The following is a 17,831-nucleotide window of genomic DNA, read 5'->3' as shown; positions in this document are numbered from 1 at the left end:
TCAGTGAATTTTTCTGGACTTCCCTTTTGTGACTTCATTTGCTTAATTAAGTTTATGATGAGCTTTTTTTTTTTTTTTTCTTCAGCTGATGACAGAGAGGACTTTGAGGTCTCATGTGGTTTAAAGTACAAACCACGTTCAATATTGAATTATGGAGATATTCCTTTTTTAAAATTATAATTTCCTCAGCATTAACACTACATCTCTCCATTCTAATTTAATACTTCATATTTTCCATTTTAGTATTATGTGGCTCACTCCAGAGAGCATTAGGTAAATATCTCAGTTTGAGATCTGGTGAATCTTTAAATCTGTTATTTGTAAATACATATGAAAATCAAAAAGAAAGCAGAAATAAAGAAAAAATATATCCTTGTAACTGTGAAAACTAATAGTTACAAGGGAGAAAGTGAGTATAAAAATACCCACCACAGTATCTGTAGTAGTAGATTCGTAATAAGTATTAGTTTCTTTCTGTTGCCAAGGGATAATCTTGGTGCTTGTTGAGATGTAATTAACCTATCTACATGCCAGTATTTTAATAAAAGTATATAATGTGATTTTAATTCCTTATTCAATGGCAGTTGGGTAACTCATTCAACAAATAACTAGGCACCAAGGAATCTGTTTTCTTTTGCAGAGGTGGGAGAAAGGAAACATGTAAGCCAAAACAAAGTAGGGTTGTTGTTTTTTTAACTTAAATCTAATTAGCCAACATAAAATACATCATTAGTTTTAGATGTAGACTTCAGTAATTCATCCGTTGTATAAACACTCAGTGCTCATTACGTGATGTAACCTCCTTAATGCCCATCACCCAGTTACCCCATCCCACCTTCCCCCTCCCCTCCAGCAACTGGTTTGTTTCCTAGTGTGAAGATTCTCTCATGGTTTGTCTCCCTCTCTGATTTTTCCCCATTCAGTTCTCCCTCTCGTACCCCATGATCCTCTGTGCTATCTCTTATATTCCACTTATGAGTGAAACAGCATGATAATTGTCTTTCTCTGATGGACTTATTTCACTTAGCATAATACATTGCAAATGACATGTTTTGGTTTTTTTTTTTTTTTGATGGCTGAGTAGTATTTCAGTGTGTATGTGTGTGTGTGTGTGTCACACACACTACATTTTTATCCATTCATCTGTCAATGGACATCTGGGCTCTTTCTATAGTTCAGCTGTTGTGGACATTGCTGTTGTAAACGTTGGGGTGCACGTTTCCCTTCAGATCACTGCATATGTATCATTGGGTTTAATACCCAGTAGCACAATTGCTGGGTTGTAGGGTAGCTCTATTTCTACTTTCTTGGGGAACCTCCCTGCTCTTCTGCAGAGTGGCTACACCGCTTTCATTCCCACCAACAGCATGAGAGGGATCCCCTTTCACTGAATCCTTGCCAACATTTGTTGTTTCCTGACTTGATGATTTTAGCCATTGTGACTGGTGTGAGTGAGGTGCTGTCTCGTTGTGGTTTTGATTTGTATTTCCCTGATGCGGAGTGATGAAAAACAAAGTGTTTTGTTTTTTTTTAAAAGATTTTATTTACTTATCAGAGAGAGGGGGAGAGAGAGCGAGCACAGGCAGACAGAGTGGCAGGCAGAGGCAGAGGGAGAAGCAGGCTCCCCGCCAAGCAAGGAACCCGAATGCGGGACTCGATCCCAGGACGCTGGGATCATGACCTGAGCTGAAGGCAGCTGCCTAACCAACTGAGCCACCCAGGCGTCCCAACAAAGTGGTTTTAATTTATTTTTGGGGTTTTACTGTTTGGGCCAGACTTGTTTGAAAAACTGGGGGAAAATTTTCGTAGTTCCATTTCTAAGTTGCAATAGATCACTCACTACTCCAGCTGTTGAATGGATAAGTAAATTGTGATGTATTCATGCAATGGAATCTTACAAAGCTGGGAAAGTGAATTAATTACTACCACATACAACAACATGATGACGTTTATAAACTAAATGTCCGCTAAAGGAGCTAGATGAAAAGAGGACATAGTCTGTATTTTCAAAATAAGAAAAGGCAACTAATTAATAGTGATAGAATAATGGTTACCTTCAGGGTGGATGTGAAGGTAGCCTCGAGGTCATAGTAGTGTCCTATATTTAGATCTGGGTACTGATTACATGGGTTTGTTTACGCAGTAAAATTTCAGCAAACTGTATACTCATGACTTACATATTTTTCTGAACTGATTATGTTCATTAAAACATGGCCTCTCCAGATCATAATTTACTTTAAAAAAATCTAGATGACTTCATCATATTTTGAATCCTGGAACACAGTGTGCAAATTTTCATGTCCCCACCCCTTCCCTTGCAGTCTTAATAATAAACAGCCTGTTTGGTGAAGAATTATTTATAGGGTAGGACAGTTTTTTTCTTTTCATTTTTCTGTAATTTATTACTTAAAAAAAATTAACAACACGGTAGTAGATTGTAGGCTTGCACTGAATATTTTAATTACTTTTTTTGTGTTTTGCCTTGATATTAAAAACTGTATATTCATGATGAATGTTTTATTGTTGCAGTGTAATTATTTAGAAATGTATCTATGCAGAAAACCAAACATGCCTCGAACAACTGAAATTTAACATCTTTGATGTTACAAGAATTTGGGACACCTGGCTGGCTCAGTCTGTAGAGTGTCTGAGTCTTGATTGCAGGGTTGTGAGTTCAAGGCTCACATTGGGCATGGAGCCTACTTTAAAAAAATCTTGAGGTGCCTTTTACTTTTTCTTACTTAGATGTTAACACATTGTATTGGGTAGCACTTACCAGAAGAAATAGGCTATAGAGCAATTTCAAATTAAATGCAAAATAAAATTTTGAAACAAAAGAGCTGGGTGGTTCAGTCCATTGGGCGTTTGCCTTCGGTTCAGGTCATGATCCCAGGGACCTGGGATGGTGCCTGGCATCCTGCTCCCTGCTCAGTGGGGAGTCTGCTTCTCCCTTTCCCTCTGCCTCTCCCCTCTGCTCATGCATGCTCACTCTCTTTCTCTCTCTCTCAATCTTACTCAAATAAATAAATAAAAATATTGGAAAAAAAAAGAAAAAAATGATATAACTTGAGTATGGTGTATGTAGTAGTGGTATGGGATTATGGGCTTTGAAGTCAGAGATCCAATTTCAGGTCAAGTTCCATTGTTTTTTAACTAAGTAACTTTTTTTTTTTCATTGGGTTCCTAACACCTTTATATTTCCTTTGTTTCTTCATATTGTAAAATGCAGACAGTAAGATTACATGTAAAGTATTTAGTTCAAAGCAGAGCACATAGTAACTGCTTAATGGGTGGCTTATAGGTTTAATAACAATAAAATTTTTCAGCTTACACAGTAAAATGAGTTAAGCGATTTGGAAGAAGCAACCTTTTTTTTTTTTTTTTTTTAAGGTTGTGGAATAGTTCATGTTTATATGTCCAAAATGTATTAATTAAAATATGAATATAAAAAGAGATGTCCTATGAACATTCCATCTTTCATATAATGATATAATTCAGAATAATTACTTTTGTATTATATTTTTAACTCCTGTTCTCTCTGTTAAATGAGGTTGGTATTTAAATTTTGTTTTTCTTAATGGAAGTTTTGTTTTATTTGAAAAATGAGGTTGCCCTTTATTTAGTCATATTATGATAGAATATTTGATGTAATTTCCTAGTGATATTAAAATATTTATTTTCTCTAGATTAATGAAATCTCTGTATTTTTTTTTAAATGCCACATGTTTGGATAATAAATGATTGGAATGAATGTTCATTTGTCTTTCATGCTTTATGGATTTGATAATTATTTAAACTCTAAAATTAATCAAGGTTATTGTGGACCTTATATTCCCCTTCTTCATTAGCTCCAAGAAATCATTCTCCTCTTCACCATTTGCAGGCATTTAATGAAATGATTCTTGTTAACATTAATAAGAGACGTGTCATGAAATCTTTCTGCATCGCTTATGCATAATTACAACTTTATTGCACTTTCGTCTTGTAAATCTGTGGGCTATTTGTCTTGTCTTATGTGTTGATCTGATAATTCATCCCCAGCACATTCTGTTGCTAAGCCTTTCTTTGGGTATTGGAATACAGAATTTGGTATATTGCTACTAATTCTTGCTACTTAAGAACTGTTTCTCTTTGTTAATATACATCATTAAAGAACTTCTATTATTAATAATAGTTTTGATTCTTTTTTTTAACAGTTTTGATTCTTAATTATAAGTTCTCTTTCCTCTAGAAAAATCCTGCAATCCTCTGTCTTTGCACTGATGCAAATGTGTGTGCATGAGAAGGGAATATTTAACATTTAGAAATGAAAATAGTAATGGGCTAATATAATGTCTTTGCTAATCATTATAGTCACTGAAATGGTGTATTTTGTTTTCCTGACAAATATTTAAAGGAAATAATTGCACATTTCCTTGAATTGTTGTTCTTGAAAGACAATAAATACTAGAATTTGTCCTTTTGGAGGTAGAAAAATAAATGGTAACTATTTTATAACTGACTAAATTTAACTAACTTCTTTTTGCCCCAGAATCCAGAGAAATAAATTCATCACTCTAAGAGGTTAATGTTTAAAATGAGGACTTGTGCTTTGTATCATAGCCAAATACCTTAAAAATGTATAGTGAAAACTGGGCCTTTGCATTCAGTAAATTTTTCTTTCTTATTAGCAGTTTTGTGTTTTTAAAATGCATAGTTTGGGAAGAGGTTTAGTACAGATTTTCCAGGGGACTAGCCAAATTGTTAAGTAAATCAAAGTGCTCCATTACAAGAAATCTAAGTGAATAGAAATTCACTGGGGCTTCAGAACAATTCTATTTGTATATTTAGGTTGATATTTTTATATCACTTTATAATATCTTAAAGATAACCACTCCATATATTATATTTTATGCACATTTCCTTCTAGAAGCTTGTTTACCAAGGGAAGCAGATTCTTATCTAGGACCCAAGATTTCTGCCCAAATAACGTTAGCGTCTTCCCTGATTAATGGATTTTCTAAGAAAAAAGGTTACAAATAAACTTAAATGGATGAGGAATCTGAAGAAAACCTCCAGTGTCACAGGACACTGATCATATGTATTATAGAAGGGAGGTAGGTCATGGAAATTTAACTCTGACACAGAGTATTCTCTTCAGTGTCAAATTTTTCTGTTCCTTTTGTTCTGATTGATTGGCTTGGAGTCCTAAGGCATTGTAGAAGATGGTCCTTGTTGATAAATGGTTTTTAATTCTATTTTACACTTTGGAATATAATTATAGTCCCTGAGTTTTTTAAAGAATCACATAATGATTATAAGGCTAACATACATTCATTAATAAATGCAATTTTAAAGATAATTTGATGCTGATATAATTTCAGAGTTATTTGGCAAGGCATGCCTTTTGTTATATTGTGACATTTTATACAATATTAAGATTGGAATAAGAGAAGTTTAGTAAAACTGTATTACATGAAAGGTTTTTAGAGTTAGATGCTGTATTTCTAAAGTGACCTTTTTTATTAAATAGATACTTAGTGGAGAACAGTCCTCCCTAAATCAGGAGGCCTATTAGGTTTGAGAATAAGGTAAAGGAAGGTTCATGTTTGATTCTGAATATGTTGGATTAGTATTATTTCATGTACCTGGTGCTTTTCTAGCCTAATAACTTTAGAAGTTCCAGTCACCAAATTAATTGAGTTTTCTTTTTGTTTCAAGAGATTAAAATGTTATTAATGAAAATTTTGAATATTTTTATTATCCGTTAGAGTTAGTAGTAGATTTTGGTGCAGGGATCTCATAACTGTTTATTTATGTGAGATTAACTGAAACGTTGCCAGGTCTGTATTTGTTTGCTTGTTATTTATTTTGGCTTTTTCTTTCCACAGCAAGTTGATGTGGAAAAATGGGTATGTGTTTCCATGTATTTACAAAGAAATCGTAATCTAAGTGAGTGCATGTTTGCTGTTGCCTCTAATCGTTCTGCTTTGCTTCCCAGTGTGGCTTGGACTCTTGAGTCTTCAAAATAACTGCTGTCTTGTAACGAACCCATCTTGTACTGATCTCTAGTTAGAACCTTACAAATGTTCATTTTTTCTTCATCTGAAATGAGGTAGATTGAAATCCTCCTCACACCTTAGAAGTATAGGCTTTCTCTGTCAGTGGCTTTGTAATTAGGATATGCTTTTGATCAAAGGAAGGCTTTGAATTAATGTTAATCAATTCAAAGGAATGAATATTGTGTATCTCTTATCAGAAAAATCTAGACTCTTTCAAGTCCTATTTCCTGGCTCCTTTATTTTTCCAGGTAACTATGGAAACGGTTTGTTATCTGTGTGAATGTAATCTTTAAAAGCTAAGGTGAATGGCAGTAGCATGAAGTAAGGTGCCATGGCAGGATTCTGGAGATTAACTGGACCAAAATTGTGACACACTGTGTGAAGTAGCCAAATGACTACATTGGTGTCACTTTCCTCTTCTGCTAACAAGAGAGGGAGAGAGAAGGATCCTTCCAGTCCTGAAAACCCTGATTATCCCAAATAATTCTGAATGGAGATTAGAGTCTTACCAACACTGAAGTTCCCCATCTACTTTTTTTTCAGAGCATGCAGAACAGTGAGGCATATTGTATTATTTTCATAGTTGTGTTATTTTGTGTTGATTTGCTCTGTGACTTAATAGGATGGCCTTTTAAAGATTGGCTTAACTGGTGAGTTCATTTTTATCTTTATTATTTTTCCTGATCATGGGATCAGATCTCAATATTCTCCATATTGTGAATATTTGCTGCTTTTTCGGGAGCCTTTCAGTGGTTTCCCAGATGAGTGCAAGTTCACCTCTTTTTTTGTGAATCTTGGTTCTTTTGCACTTACTGTATCCTTTTATATTCATGGAAACCTTTTTTTTTTTTTTTAAATGAGTGGCCATTTCCATGATGATGACATGTATATATTGATTTTGAGAACTACTTTTATATTATATATCTGGCAACAATGTAAATTCATTATCTATCTATTCATAGCTAAACTATTCCTAATTTTGTTCAATTTGTTTTTGTTTTGTATCTTTGGTTTTTTTGTATCTTGTATCTTTGTTTTTGTTTTCGTATCTTCTATGCCTGTAGCTAAAGTTCTGACCCAAGCTTTACATTGTTCTGGTTTTGGGAATGAAAGTCTGTTTCTAAGAACATGTTTGTCACCTTTTGGGGTCTTCTGGCAGTATCAGCCATCCTGAAACAAGTCTTTTTGTGTTTTCTTATCTTTGTACCCCATCACTTCCATTACACTATTTCTGTGCCATACCTAGATCACTTTTTCTTGAACCAACTATTCAAGCCTCTTTCAAATCTCCCGGGAGTAGGATGCTCACAGAGATAGAAACCCCCTTTGCCATTGTCTGTAAGTATTTCCCTTTCTTCCTCTGTGTAGTTGGTTACTTTTGATCTGCCTCACTATGTGGCTTTTCTCTCTCTTACTTTTGTAACAATTTCACATCTCAAAATTAAGTTTATTTCTAAATCGTTGCAATGGAGATTTCTTTTTTGATCCTGAGAAAGTAATGGAAGTAATATTGAGCTGAAAATCAGGCAGTTCCTCACCTTATGTAGGTTCTCTGTAGATTATTATCTTATCTATAGGGTTAGTATCTGGACTAGTCCTTTCTTGTTCTAAAATATTACCATTATATTAATAATAAAACATGGGTGGTGGAATATACTGCCATTTAGATATCATATAATTAAAATACCTTGCTGGATTCATTTGAGAAAACTGATAATCACTGTGCACATAGGACTCGGTAAATTTTAGATTTGAGCTCTTTCTTTCTTTGAAGACTTGTGTAATTCAAATCTTATGCATTTGTCATTAGAAGTTTGAAATTCTACTGTTAACAGGTACCTTGAAGGTTAACCAAAACCACATTAACTGCCTACCTATCTACCTGCTCTGGTGGGGCTTGTTCTCCTCTATCCCATTAGTTAAATTAGGATGGGTCCTATGGCCTTTCTTATATTCAGACCGTAAGACATCCCTCAGTCATTTTAAGTTACAAGTCTCATTTTCGTAATTAAATCTCCCAATCCTGTGTAATAGGTGAAGTCTGAAGGTAATGCAAGTTACTTGCATTGGGGCTCAGGCTGCTCCCGGTGGGAGGCCTGCAGGGGAAAGGGCTGTGGGGAGCTGCGTCTCACTTCGCTGCTGGGTTCCTCATACTTCTGCCCCTTGTCCAGAGCTCCTGCCCCTCTCCAGGTGCAACGGAAACATGGGAGAAGAGGAGAGTTGGCAGGGAGTCTTTATTGATGGCAGTGCCGTTCATCAGCTTTGCCGGGTGTTAAAGCTGACTTTGGAGGCACCTGGGAAGGTTTTCTGGGGGCATGCTCATCACCTGTGGCTTTCATGCTGCCACCAGTGGTTCTCCCACCTAGTTGGTGGTGATGACTGCCTTGTCCTAAGTTCTCTTGGGGCTTTACAGACCTCTTTAGGCTGGCTCTTCCTAGGTCGGCCAGTTTGCTTGTTGGCAGCAAGCCACTTCCCAGTGGCAGCCCTGCACTCTGCAGACACATCCTGCTTAGCAAGAGTGTCTCTTCCCCTTGATCTTCAGGCACAGTCAGATGCTGTTCTCTAGTGTCCTGCTTCCTGAGGACACAGGTGTCCCTGAAGCCACACTTGCTAGGCCTGCGGTAAAGGCAAGCTTGGGTTGGGGGGAGAGCAAAACCTACCTCCAGGAAACCATCTCTTTGCTCTCCAGCTGTTTCTGGAAGACCAGAACTGGGGATCAGCCAAAGGCAGCAAGTGGATCTTCAGCCACCCGCTTTGGTGTCCCTGCTTAGGTGGTTTAGAATGTGGTAGTATTTGCCATCACTTTGTTCTGAGATAGGTGTTCTACTTTAACGCTCTATATTTATCTGTGTAGTACAGTTAACAACCCCAGACGAAGACCTTTAGGAGCATTCTAAAACTTAGATACATGTGGAAATTAAGATGGCTTCTTTATCCATTTTCTGATAACACAATTCTGGATAGCTGTATCCAAGATCGATCAATCAGTCTTAATCAATGTTTTCCTCCCTCCCTCCTTCCCTCTCTCCACTTGTTTCCCAGTGTCTCTTTGAGCATCTTTGAGTATTTTGCATGTAATCATGAGCCCATTGAGTAATCAAATGCTGCTCTTCATGCACCAAAGGAGAATAACATTGGTGAGTCCTGGGTAATAGGTGATTGATTGCCCGTTATTTTCCTCTGCTCCATCCCAGCCTTTTGGCACCCCTGATCCAAAGCACTGGTCTCTAACGTGGGGCCTGGGATTGCAGGTCACAGGTGGAGTTGGGGAGAAGGAATGGGAGGGTTGTGATATTTTTATACGTGGTGCATTGTTTATAGACAAAATGAGGTCTTGTATATTTACTTGCTCTTTTTAAGAATACATTGATGCCATTGTAATTGTTAAGATGATAGAAAGTTCTTTCAAATTTTCCTATCTCAGAGCAGTTTTTAAGAAGATGATGTGTTTTCTTATGCAAGTACTATTATGTGAGGGTCTGTGAAATGCTTTCATGTTATCAAGGTTCATTCATGTTTGAAATGGTTTTAAAAAATGGAATCTTCTGCATCTTGATCTACACAATTTTCTCTATGTAGAGTGTAGTCTGAGCATAGGTGATACTTTATGTATCTTCAGGTCAATATGATATGTATAGTCTGTGTGGAGATCAATTCATTGTTTTTGATTTAAGAGATCTTTTTCACCAGACAAGCTACCCAAAGAGGAAAGCCCTAAATAGTTCTTCTGCTTCATGTTTTAGATGTTCATATAGCTCAGTGATTTACAAACATCTGTCTGAGAGATAAAATAGGAGGTTTATAGTAACTTATAAGAATAATTTATTTTTTTTACCCTTCTAAAGAAGAACTAGATATAAATTATATATCTATGTTTGTAGATATATAAAAAAGAAATAAATTATAAGAATAATTTATTTTTTATTAATTTTTTTTTTACCCTTCTAAAGATAGATAATTCCGCATATGTCAAATCCATTACACTCAAAAGAAAAGGCAGTCCATTTAAACCTTGCCTGGACCGAGTTATTGATAGTTTGAAAATGACAACATTACTACCAATCTGCCCCCCAGAATATAATGAATTTTTTAAAAGGTACGAGCATGCACATATAACTAGATGCCAGGGATCGTCATTAATATGAACAATGCGAGAGCGTAGCCCTGAGCTTTATCATTAAGGTACCACTATTCTTTCATGGGCTGGAAGCTGTGCCTCTTTTAAATGCCTTCCGGGCCTCTAGTCAGCACATCTGTCCACCAATTCAGTCTTAGATATTTTCAGTGGGGTGTCCCTGGAAATTTAAGCATTCACATATGATGTCATCATAGGAGAAATAGTTGAGGGTTTTGTTTTTACAAGTGTATATCCATCTATCCTAGTCGATAGTCTATATTGATACACACTTGGAACTTGGAGTTAAACTTCTTTCTTTCCCTGAAATATGTTGGGAACATTATTAACTTAAAACAGCCACCAGCATGGATGGGTCTAGTGGGTATTATGATATGTGAAGTAATTCAGACAGAGAAAGATACGTACTGTATCATTTCATTTATATGTGGAATCGAAAACAAACAAACAAAAATAATGAAAAACAACAATAACAAAAAACAAAAATAGACTCATAAATGCAGAGAACATACTGGTAGTGGCCAGAAGGGAGATGCGGGGGGTGGAGGGCGAGTTATGGGCAAAATGGGTGAAGAGGATTAAGAGGTTCAGTCTTCCAGTTATAAAATAAGTCACAGGGATGAAAACCATAGCATAGGGAATATAGTCGGTGATACCGTAGTAAGGTATGGTGATCACACTTACTGTGGGGCATCCAGTAATGTATAGATTGGCAAATGAATAGGTTGTACGCCTGAAACTAATATAACATTGCATGTCAGTTAGACTTTAGTTAAAAAAAAAAAAAGAAAAGCCACCAATAACCCCACATCTTTGGTGGTGAAATACCTTTTTCTTTCCTTGACCTAATGAAGTTTACCAGATGGATCCTCACTCAAAAGGAGAGGTGACTAGTTGGAAGATCATGGAGAGATCCTAGCATCTTGAGACATGGAAAGAAAAGGTGACCCATGAGATGAAATTCGATAGATAAGTCATTTACAGGGTAGGATATTTCATACCCCTAATGGGAACTTCATTTTAAAAGGACTCCTGAATCAAACTTTTGCCTTAGTCCCTTAGACTGTTGTATTGGATAATTTTTCTTAGTGACAAGCCACCAAATTTTTATTCTGTGCTAATTCTGTATCTATATGATTTTTTAAAAAGGCGTTTCAGAAAGATTCTTTTAAAACTTCTAAAACAGGGGCGCTTGGGTGGCTCAGTGGGTTAAAGCCTCTGCCTTCGGCTCAGGTCATGATCCCAGGATCCTGGGATCGAGCCCCGCATCGGGCTCTCTGCTCAGCGGAGCCTGCTTCTCCCTCTCTCTCTGCCTGCTTGTAATCTCTCTCTCTCTGTGTCAAATAAATAAATAAAATTAAAAAAAAAAAAACAGGTTTAAAACTTCTAAAACAGGTCCAAAGGCAGAAATATTAATTTTTTTTTAATCAACTGTCATTTCACAAAGCTGAAATAACAGTTTAGAAAACTCAAGGTTGAACTGAAAAGCATAATTATGGTAGGGGAGCTTTTTACCACACCCAAATCACTGTTTCTTTATACCAGCAACAGATTAAATGTAATTATGCATTCTCATGATGTCCGGTGTTTGATTACAGTTTTCAGAGTGGAGTATTGCTATTTGATTTGTTTTTCTACTCATGATCATTTGCATATGCTGAGAAAATCCCTAAGGTCTTTCTGATGTGCTAGATCAAATGACCTAGTCTTCCAGACCAAAGACTGTTCTGCTCACGTTTGCCATCCATTAGACCCCGGGGCCATCTTTGTTGGAGTTAAAGCGTAAGAAGTGCTTTTTCTCTTGCTGGTTCGTGTTCATTTTGCAGAATGCACGGTGTGCCTCCAACCCTTGCTCATGTCTGAAGCTTCATCTCACTACCAATTCTGAAGTAATTACACTAAACCCAGGATACTGAGGTACAGCTATTTGTAATTTCACCCTAAAGAGCTAAAATCTCGCCTTTGGGTTTCATCCTTCACCAGTCTCTTGCAAGACAGAAAGCAGTGTCAATCCATGGTGGTGTCTGGACTCTAACTGTGTTTAGAATCTTGCATTTCTGTATCTCATCTAATAGAATTTTAGCTTTTACCTAATCATCTTTCCGTGAGGGAAATAAATAAGTGTAAAGTTGGAAGCATAAGGTGATATTATCCGACCTACATCAAGCCTGTTCTCTAGTATTTATCTTTATGCATGGGTTTCTTTGTTTGTTTGTTTGTTTTTAATCAAGTCAGCAATGCTTAAAGGATTTTTGTTACTTTTTTGTTGCTTTTTATCATACCTATATAGCATTTACACTGAGATTAAAAGAACATATTTATCCTTTTTATTTTAATGAATCTTGCATTTTTTACCTTGAATGATCCATTTCTTGCAGTGTTCCCACTTTGTTATCACTAGCCCTTAAGCCAAGTGGACCAACAGATGATTTGTACAAATAGCTAATGTCAGTAATGCCATAATAATCTTTTAAGTTTTTGATTATCTTTCGATAATGTGTCTACTAACATCTGCTGTTGTTTCTCATTTTATAGATGGATATTTTATTTAGCCTTTGTTAATTTTCAGTTTTCATTCTCATTTGCTCTATATCCAGATAATTCTCCCCTGTGACTTGCCCTTCTTATAGTTACACACAATTTAGTCTCTGTGAATAGCAGACCTCAGACTCCCCTGACCATTCTTTTTTTCCTATTTACTGCAGACCTGAACTAGTTTAACCTTAGATAACTGACAATATTGTTCAGAACATTTCCCAAGGAAAAATCTCCAAAACCTAGATCAATTAAAAAAAGAAAACAACCCCTCATGAATAAATTATCTGTCATAAACCATGATCTGTAACAAAAGATTGGATTTTTGTTTTACTCTGGATTAAGCCTTAAAATATGATTTTTCTTAATTCCTCATGTAGTGATAGCTATATGTATCACCAGAGGTCACATTTAGGAGGTGATTGGTCCGTTTCATCATGGAAAATAAGTTTTCTCTTGTCATTTACCATTATCACTTACAAAAATGTAACCAAACAGCCTATCTTTGAAGCTAAGAATGAAATGGTTCTTTACACTTTTTCCTTAAAATTGTAGTAGTACGGGGCTGCCAGGCTGGCTTAGTCAGAAGAGCATGCAACTTTAAATCTTGGGGTTGTGAGTTTGAGCCCACCCCTTGGGTGTAGATATTATTTAAACAAATAAAACTGTAACCAAATTATAATATTAAACACAGAAAAAAAATCAAGTCACAATAGAGTTGCCATTTAGTTGTATATAAATTACTATGCACGTATGTATCAGGAACACTACTGTGGTATTTACAAATATCTATGTTAGAAAAATTCCCCTTGCTGTTTTCTCCAAAATGAATATAAATATGTGTATCTTTTCTCTGTAGGGCTTACATGCTGTGACAATGAAATTTAATCCTAAATTTGGAAATATAATATCATTTTTTTTTCTTAGCTCTTTTTCATCTGTGTACTTCTCCTAAGAAGAGAGGGTCAAAGTCGATGGGTCTAAAAGAAAATGAGGATATGCCATGTACTTACAATGTTTTTAGAAGCAAAAAAAGAGCTTTTATAATAAATATAAATCATGAGAAGAGGCTGTGTCATTTTAAAGGAAAAAGAAGTTTTTGTGATTTTTCTTTGAAAATCACAATATGTAGTGTGTAGGACTTGCTTATTGTTATTTTTGCATGAAATGGGAGCAGCATTTTATTTTATAATCCACCTTACCAGTTTCTAATCCACAATTTTTACAAAACTGTTGCGTTGCTGTTTATATCATGGCATTTTTATGCAAAAGATGAATTAAAGAAAATTTAAAGCATTTTCAGAGTATAGTTTTTGAGATTTTAAACTTTGTTCTTTGTTTTGTTTTGTTTTGAGTGCTTAGCTATGTTGTAAATTGAATCACGCATTAGAGGAGCATGTTTTCACAAAAATAGGAAAAGCTAATGTAAAGACATTTTTGAAGAGAACTACAAAGGTTTTGCGTGCTACAGCTTTTCTCTAGCATGTAGTTGATATTAAACTTCTCTTTGACACCACAGCGAGTGTGGTTTTTTTATGCTTACTGTTCACATAACTTCATTTTGAATGGTAGAATCTTTGTAAATAAGAGATATTTGAAAACAAGTCCTTGAAATAACATATATTTAATATTTTCTCTCTTTTCTTTATGCCCTTACAGAAATTCATGATGAAGGTAAGACATTGGATCATCTGTTATGTATGTAATACTTTGTGCATTTTAAGTTTGGTTTACCTTTACTTATTTTCAAATTCATGGCATGTCACATTTTCAAGTTTTTTAAATGTAAATCAAACTTTGGAACTTGTAAATTAAATAAATAAATCATGCATTTTGATTTGATAGCTTAATGAACAATATTCGACATCTTGGGTTGTATTGTAATTGTTGTTGTTGTTTTATTTATCCAATGCTAGGAATTTCTCCTGTTCAAACATATATTTTTGGAAGGGGAGGAGCAAGATGGCTGACGAATAGCCTACCTAAATTTCATCTGGTCCCAGGAATTCAGCTAGATAGTTATCGAACTATTCTGAACATCTACTAAATCAACAGGAGATAGAAGGGCAGCAATTCTAGAAACAGAAAAGCGACCACTTTCTGGAAGGTGGGACATGCAGAGAAATGAATCTGAGGCTATTTATGGGAAGATAGACTGTGGGGGGAAAGGCTGGCTCCTGGCAAGTGGTAGAGCAGTAGAGCACAAAATTGGAACTTTTAGAAGTCTGCTTTACTGAGGGACATTGCTCCAGAGGCTAAGCAGGGCATAGATCCCTCACTGGGACAGTGTGGTCTGAGGACCTCGGGTCACAGAAAGACCAAGGATGTCTGAGTGAGGCAGAGTTCCCAAGTCCTCCGGAAGCCAGCTGCAAAGCAGATCCATGGAGTGGGCTCTCAGCTCGGGGTTGCCATAAACCATGATCTAAGGCACACAGTTGGGCCACTGCTTTTTGAGCATGGTCCCCACAGTGGCAGATCCAGGGAGACTCCCCCCCCTTCTTCCCCCAGGAGGAGTGGAGCAAGAGTGTGCTGGAGGACTCTGCTGGGTCTGGAGATTCCAGATGGGGTTGTGTGCAGAGATAGAAATGCTCGGTCATATGTTGGGTGAGCACTGAGCGCAGCTAGAGACCAGGGAGATGCGCGTGATTGCTTTTTTCTGAGGGTGCACTGAGGAGTGGTTCCCGAGCTCTTGGCTTCTCCAGAGGCGAAGGCCTTCTCCATTCTTGTCCTCGAAAGCTGTATGGAAAGCATTCAGGGAACAAAAGCTTCCAAGGACAAACCTGAGCAGATTACTTAGCCTGGCCCTTAGCAAGAGCAGTGCAATTCTGTCTATGGCAAACACATTTAAGAATCACAGCAACAGGCCCCTCCCCGACAAGATTAGCAAGAACATCCAGCCAAGACCAAGTTTACCGATGAGTGAGAATTGCAAGACTCCAGCACTAGGGGAATAGAGCATATAAAATTCATGGCATTCCCCCCACAATTCTTTACTCTTTAAAACTTAATTAAAAAATTTCTTTTCTTTTTCTTTTTTTTTTTTTTTGTTGAAGCTTTCTTTTTTCCTTTTTCAACCAACTTCTTATCAATTCCTTTTAAAAAAAATCTTTATTAATTTTCATTTTTAAAGTCATATTCTATCCCTTCATTGTATTTAACCTTTTTTTGTGTGTGTACACACACACAGAGACACACACAGAGAAGATTTTCTTTCTTAAAATTTTGGGACACAGTATCATCTAATAGACCAAAATATACCCTAAATCTAGTGTATGGCTTTGTTCTAGTCTCCCACATGATCACATTCTCATCTCCTTTTTATTGTTTTTATTTTTCAAACCAACTTCTTATCAACTCATTTTAAAATCATCCTTACTTAAAATCATCCTTACTTTCATATTCCATCCCTTCATTGTATTTACCCTTATTTTTGTATATATATGTTTTTCTTCCTCTAAAATTTGGAAGGCAGTGTCTTCTAACAGACCAAAATATACCCAAAATCTAGTGTATGGCTCTGTTATATTCACCAGCTTGACCATATTCTTATTTTTTTCCTTTCTTTTCCCCCCAGTTTCTCATTTGTTTAGTGTATATGTTTTGGGTGGGGGGAGTCCATGTTACCCTTTTAGCATTTTGTTCTTTCACTCATCATTTTTTCTCTGGACAAAATGGCAAAATGGAAAAACTCACATCAAAAAACAAACAAAAAAAGAATAAGAGGCAGTACCAACTGCCAGGAACCTAATCAATATGGATATTAGTAAGATGTTGGAAGTAGAGTTCAGAATGATGATTATAAAGATACTAGCTGGGCTTGAAAAAAATCATAGAAGATACTAGAGAATCCCTTTCTGGAGAAATAAAAGAATTAAAATCTAACCAAATCAAAATGAAAAAGACTATTAATGAGATGAAATAAAAAATGGAGGCTCTTACTGCTAGGATAAATGAGGCAGAAGAGAAAATTAGTGAAGACCAAATGATGGAGAACAAGGCTGAAAAAAGGAGAGATAAACAACTTTATCAGTTGGGGAGAATGTTGAGAGATAAGTGATGCCGTAAGATGGAACAATATTTAGTAATTGGGACCCCAGAAGAAGAAGAAAGGGAGGGGGGCAGAAGGTATATTGGAGCAAATTACAGCTGAGAACTTCCCTAATTTGGGGAAGAAGACAGGCATCAAAATGCAGAAGGCACAGAGAACCCCCCTCAAAATCAATAAAAATAGGTCAACATCATGTCTTCTAATAGTAAAACTTAAAAGTCTCACTGACAAAGAAAAAGTTCTGAAAGCAACTAGGGGCAAGAGGTTTGTAACCTACAATGGTAGAAACATTAGGTTGACAGGAGACCTATCCATAGAGTCCTGGCAGGCCAGAAAGGATGGGCATGATATATTCAGAGCACTAAATAAGAAAAATATGCAGCCAAGAATATTATACCCATCCAAGCTGTCATTCAAAATAGAAGGAGAAATAAAAAGCTTCCAAGACAAACAAGAACTAAAAGAATTTGCAAATACCAGACCAGCCCTACAGGAAATATTGAAAGGGATCCTCTAAGCAAAGAGAGAGCCTAAAAGTAACAGACCAGAAAGGAACAGAGACAAAATACAGTAACTGTCACCTTACAGACAATACAATGGCATTAAATTCTATCTTTCAATAGTTACGCTGAATGTGAATGGGCTAAATGCCTCCAATCAAAGATACAGAGTATCAGATGGGATTAAAAAAAAACAACAACAAAACAATAAGACCCATTGATTTGCTGTCTGCAAGAGACTAATTTTAGACCAAAGATATCTCCAGATTTAAAGTGAGGTGGTGGAAAACCATTTACCATGCTAATAAACTTAAAAGAGAGCTGGGATGGCAATCCTTCTATCAGACAAATTAGGTTTTAAACTAGAGTATAATAAGAGATGAGGAAGATCGCTGTATCATACTTAAAGGGTCTATCCTACAAGAAGATCTAACAATTTAAAATATCTATGCCCCTCACATGGGAGCAGCCAATTATATAAGCCAATGAATAATAAAATCAAAGAAACACATTGACAATAATACAGTATTATTAGGGGACTTTAACACTCCTCTCACTGAAATGAACAGATC

The 17,831-nt window shown here is 36.2% G+C and overlaps 1 protein-coding gene across 3 annotated transcripts in view; it reads left to right on the top strand.

Moving 5' to 3' along the window:
• RYR2 (ryanodine receptor 2) overlaps positions 1-17,831 on the top strand; it is a 733,452-nt gene that overhangs the window by 294,491 nt on the left and 421,130 nt on the right. For all 3 annotated transcript variants that reach the window (XM_082721308.1, XM_082721309.1, XM_082721307.1), the window contains exons 4-5: positions 5,871-5,891; positions 14,371-14,385. In XM_082721308.1, coding sequence (XP_082577434.1) covers positions 5,871-5,891; positions 14,371-14,385 — 36 coding nt within the window. The remainder of the gene's footprint in view (positions 1-5,870; positions 5,892-14,370; positions 14,386-17,831) is intronic.

Source organism: Mustela nivalis (genome assembly GCF_964662115.1).
Source record: "Mustela nivalis genome assembly, chromosome: 2".
In the NCBI taxonomy this organism is placed as follows: Eukaryota; Metazoa; Chordata; class Mammalia; order Carnivora; family Mustelidae; genus Mustela; species Mustela nivalis.
Note: the sequence above shows the minus strand (reverse complement) of the source record. Positions and strands in the feature narration are given on the sequence as shown.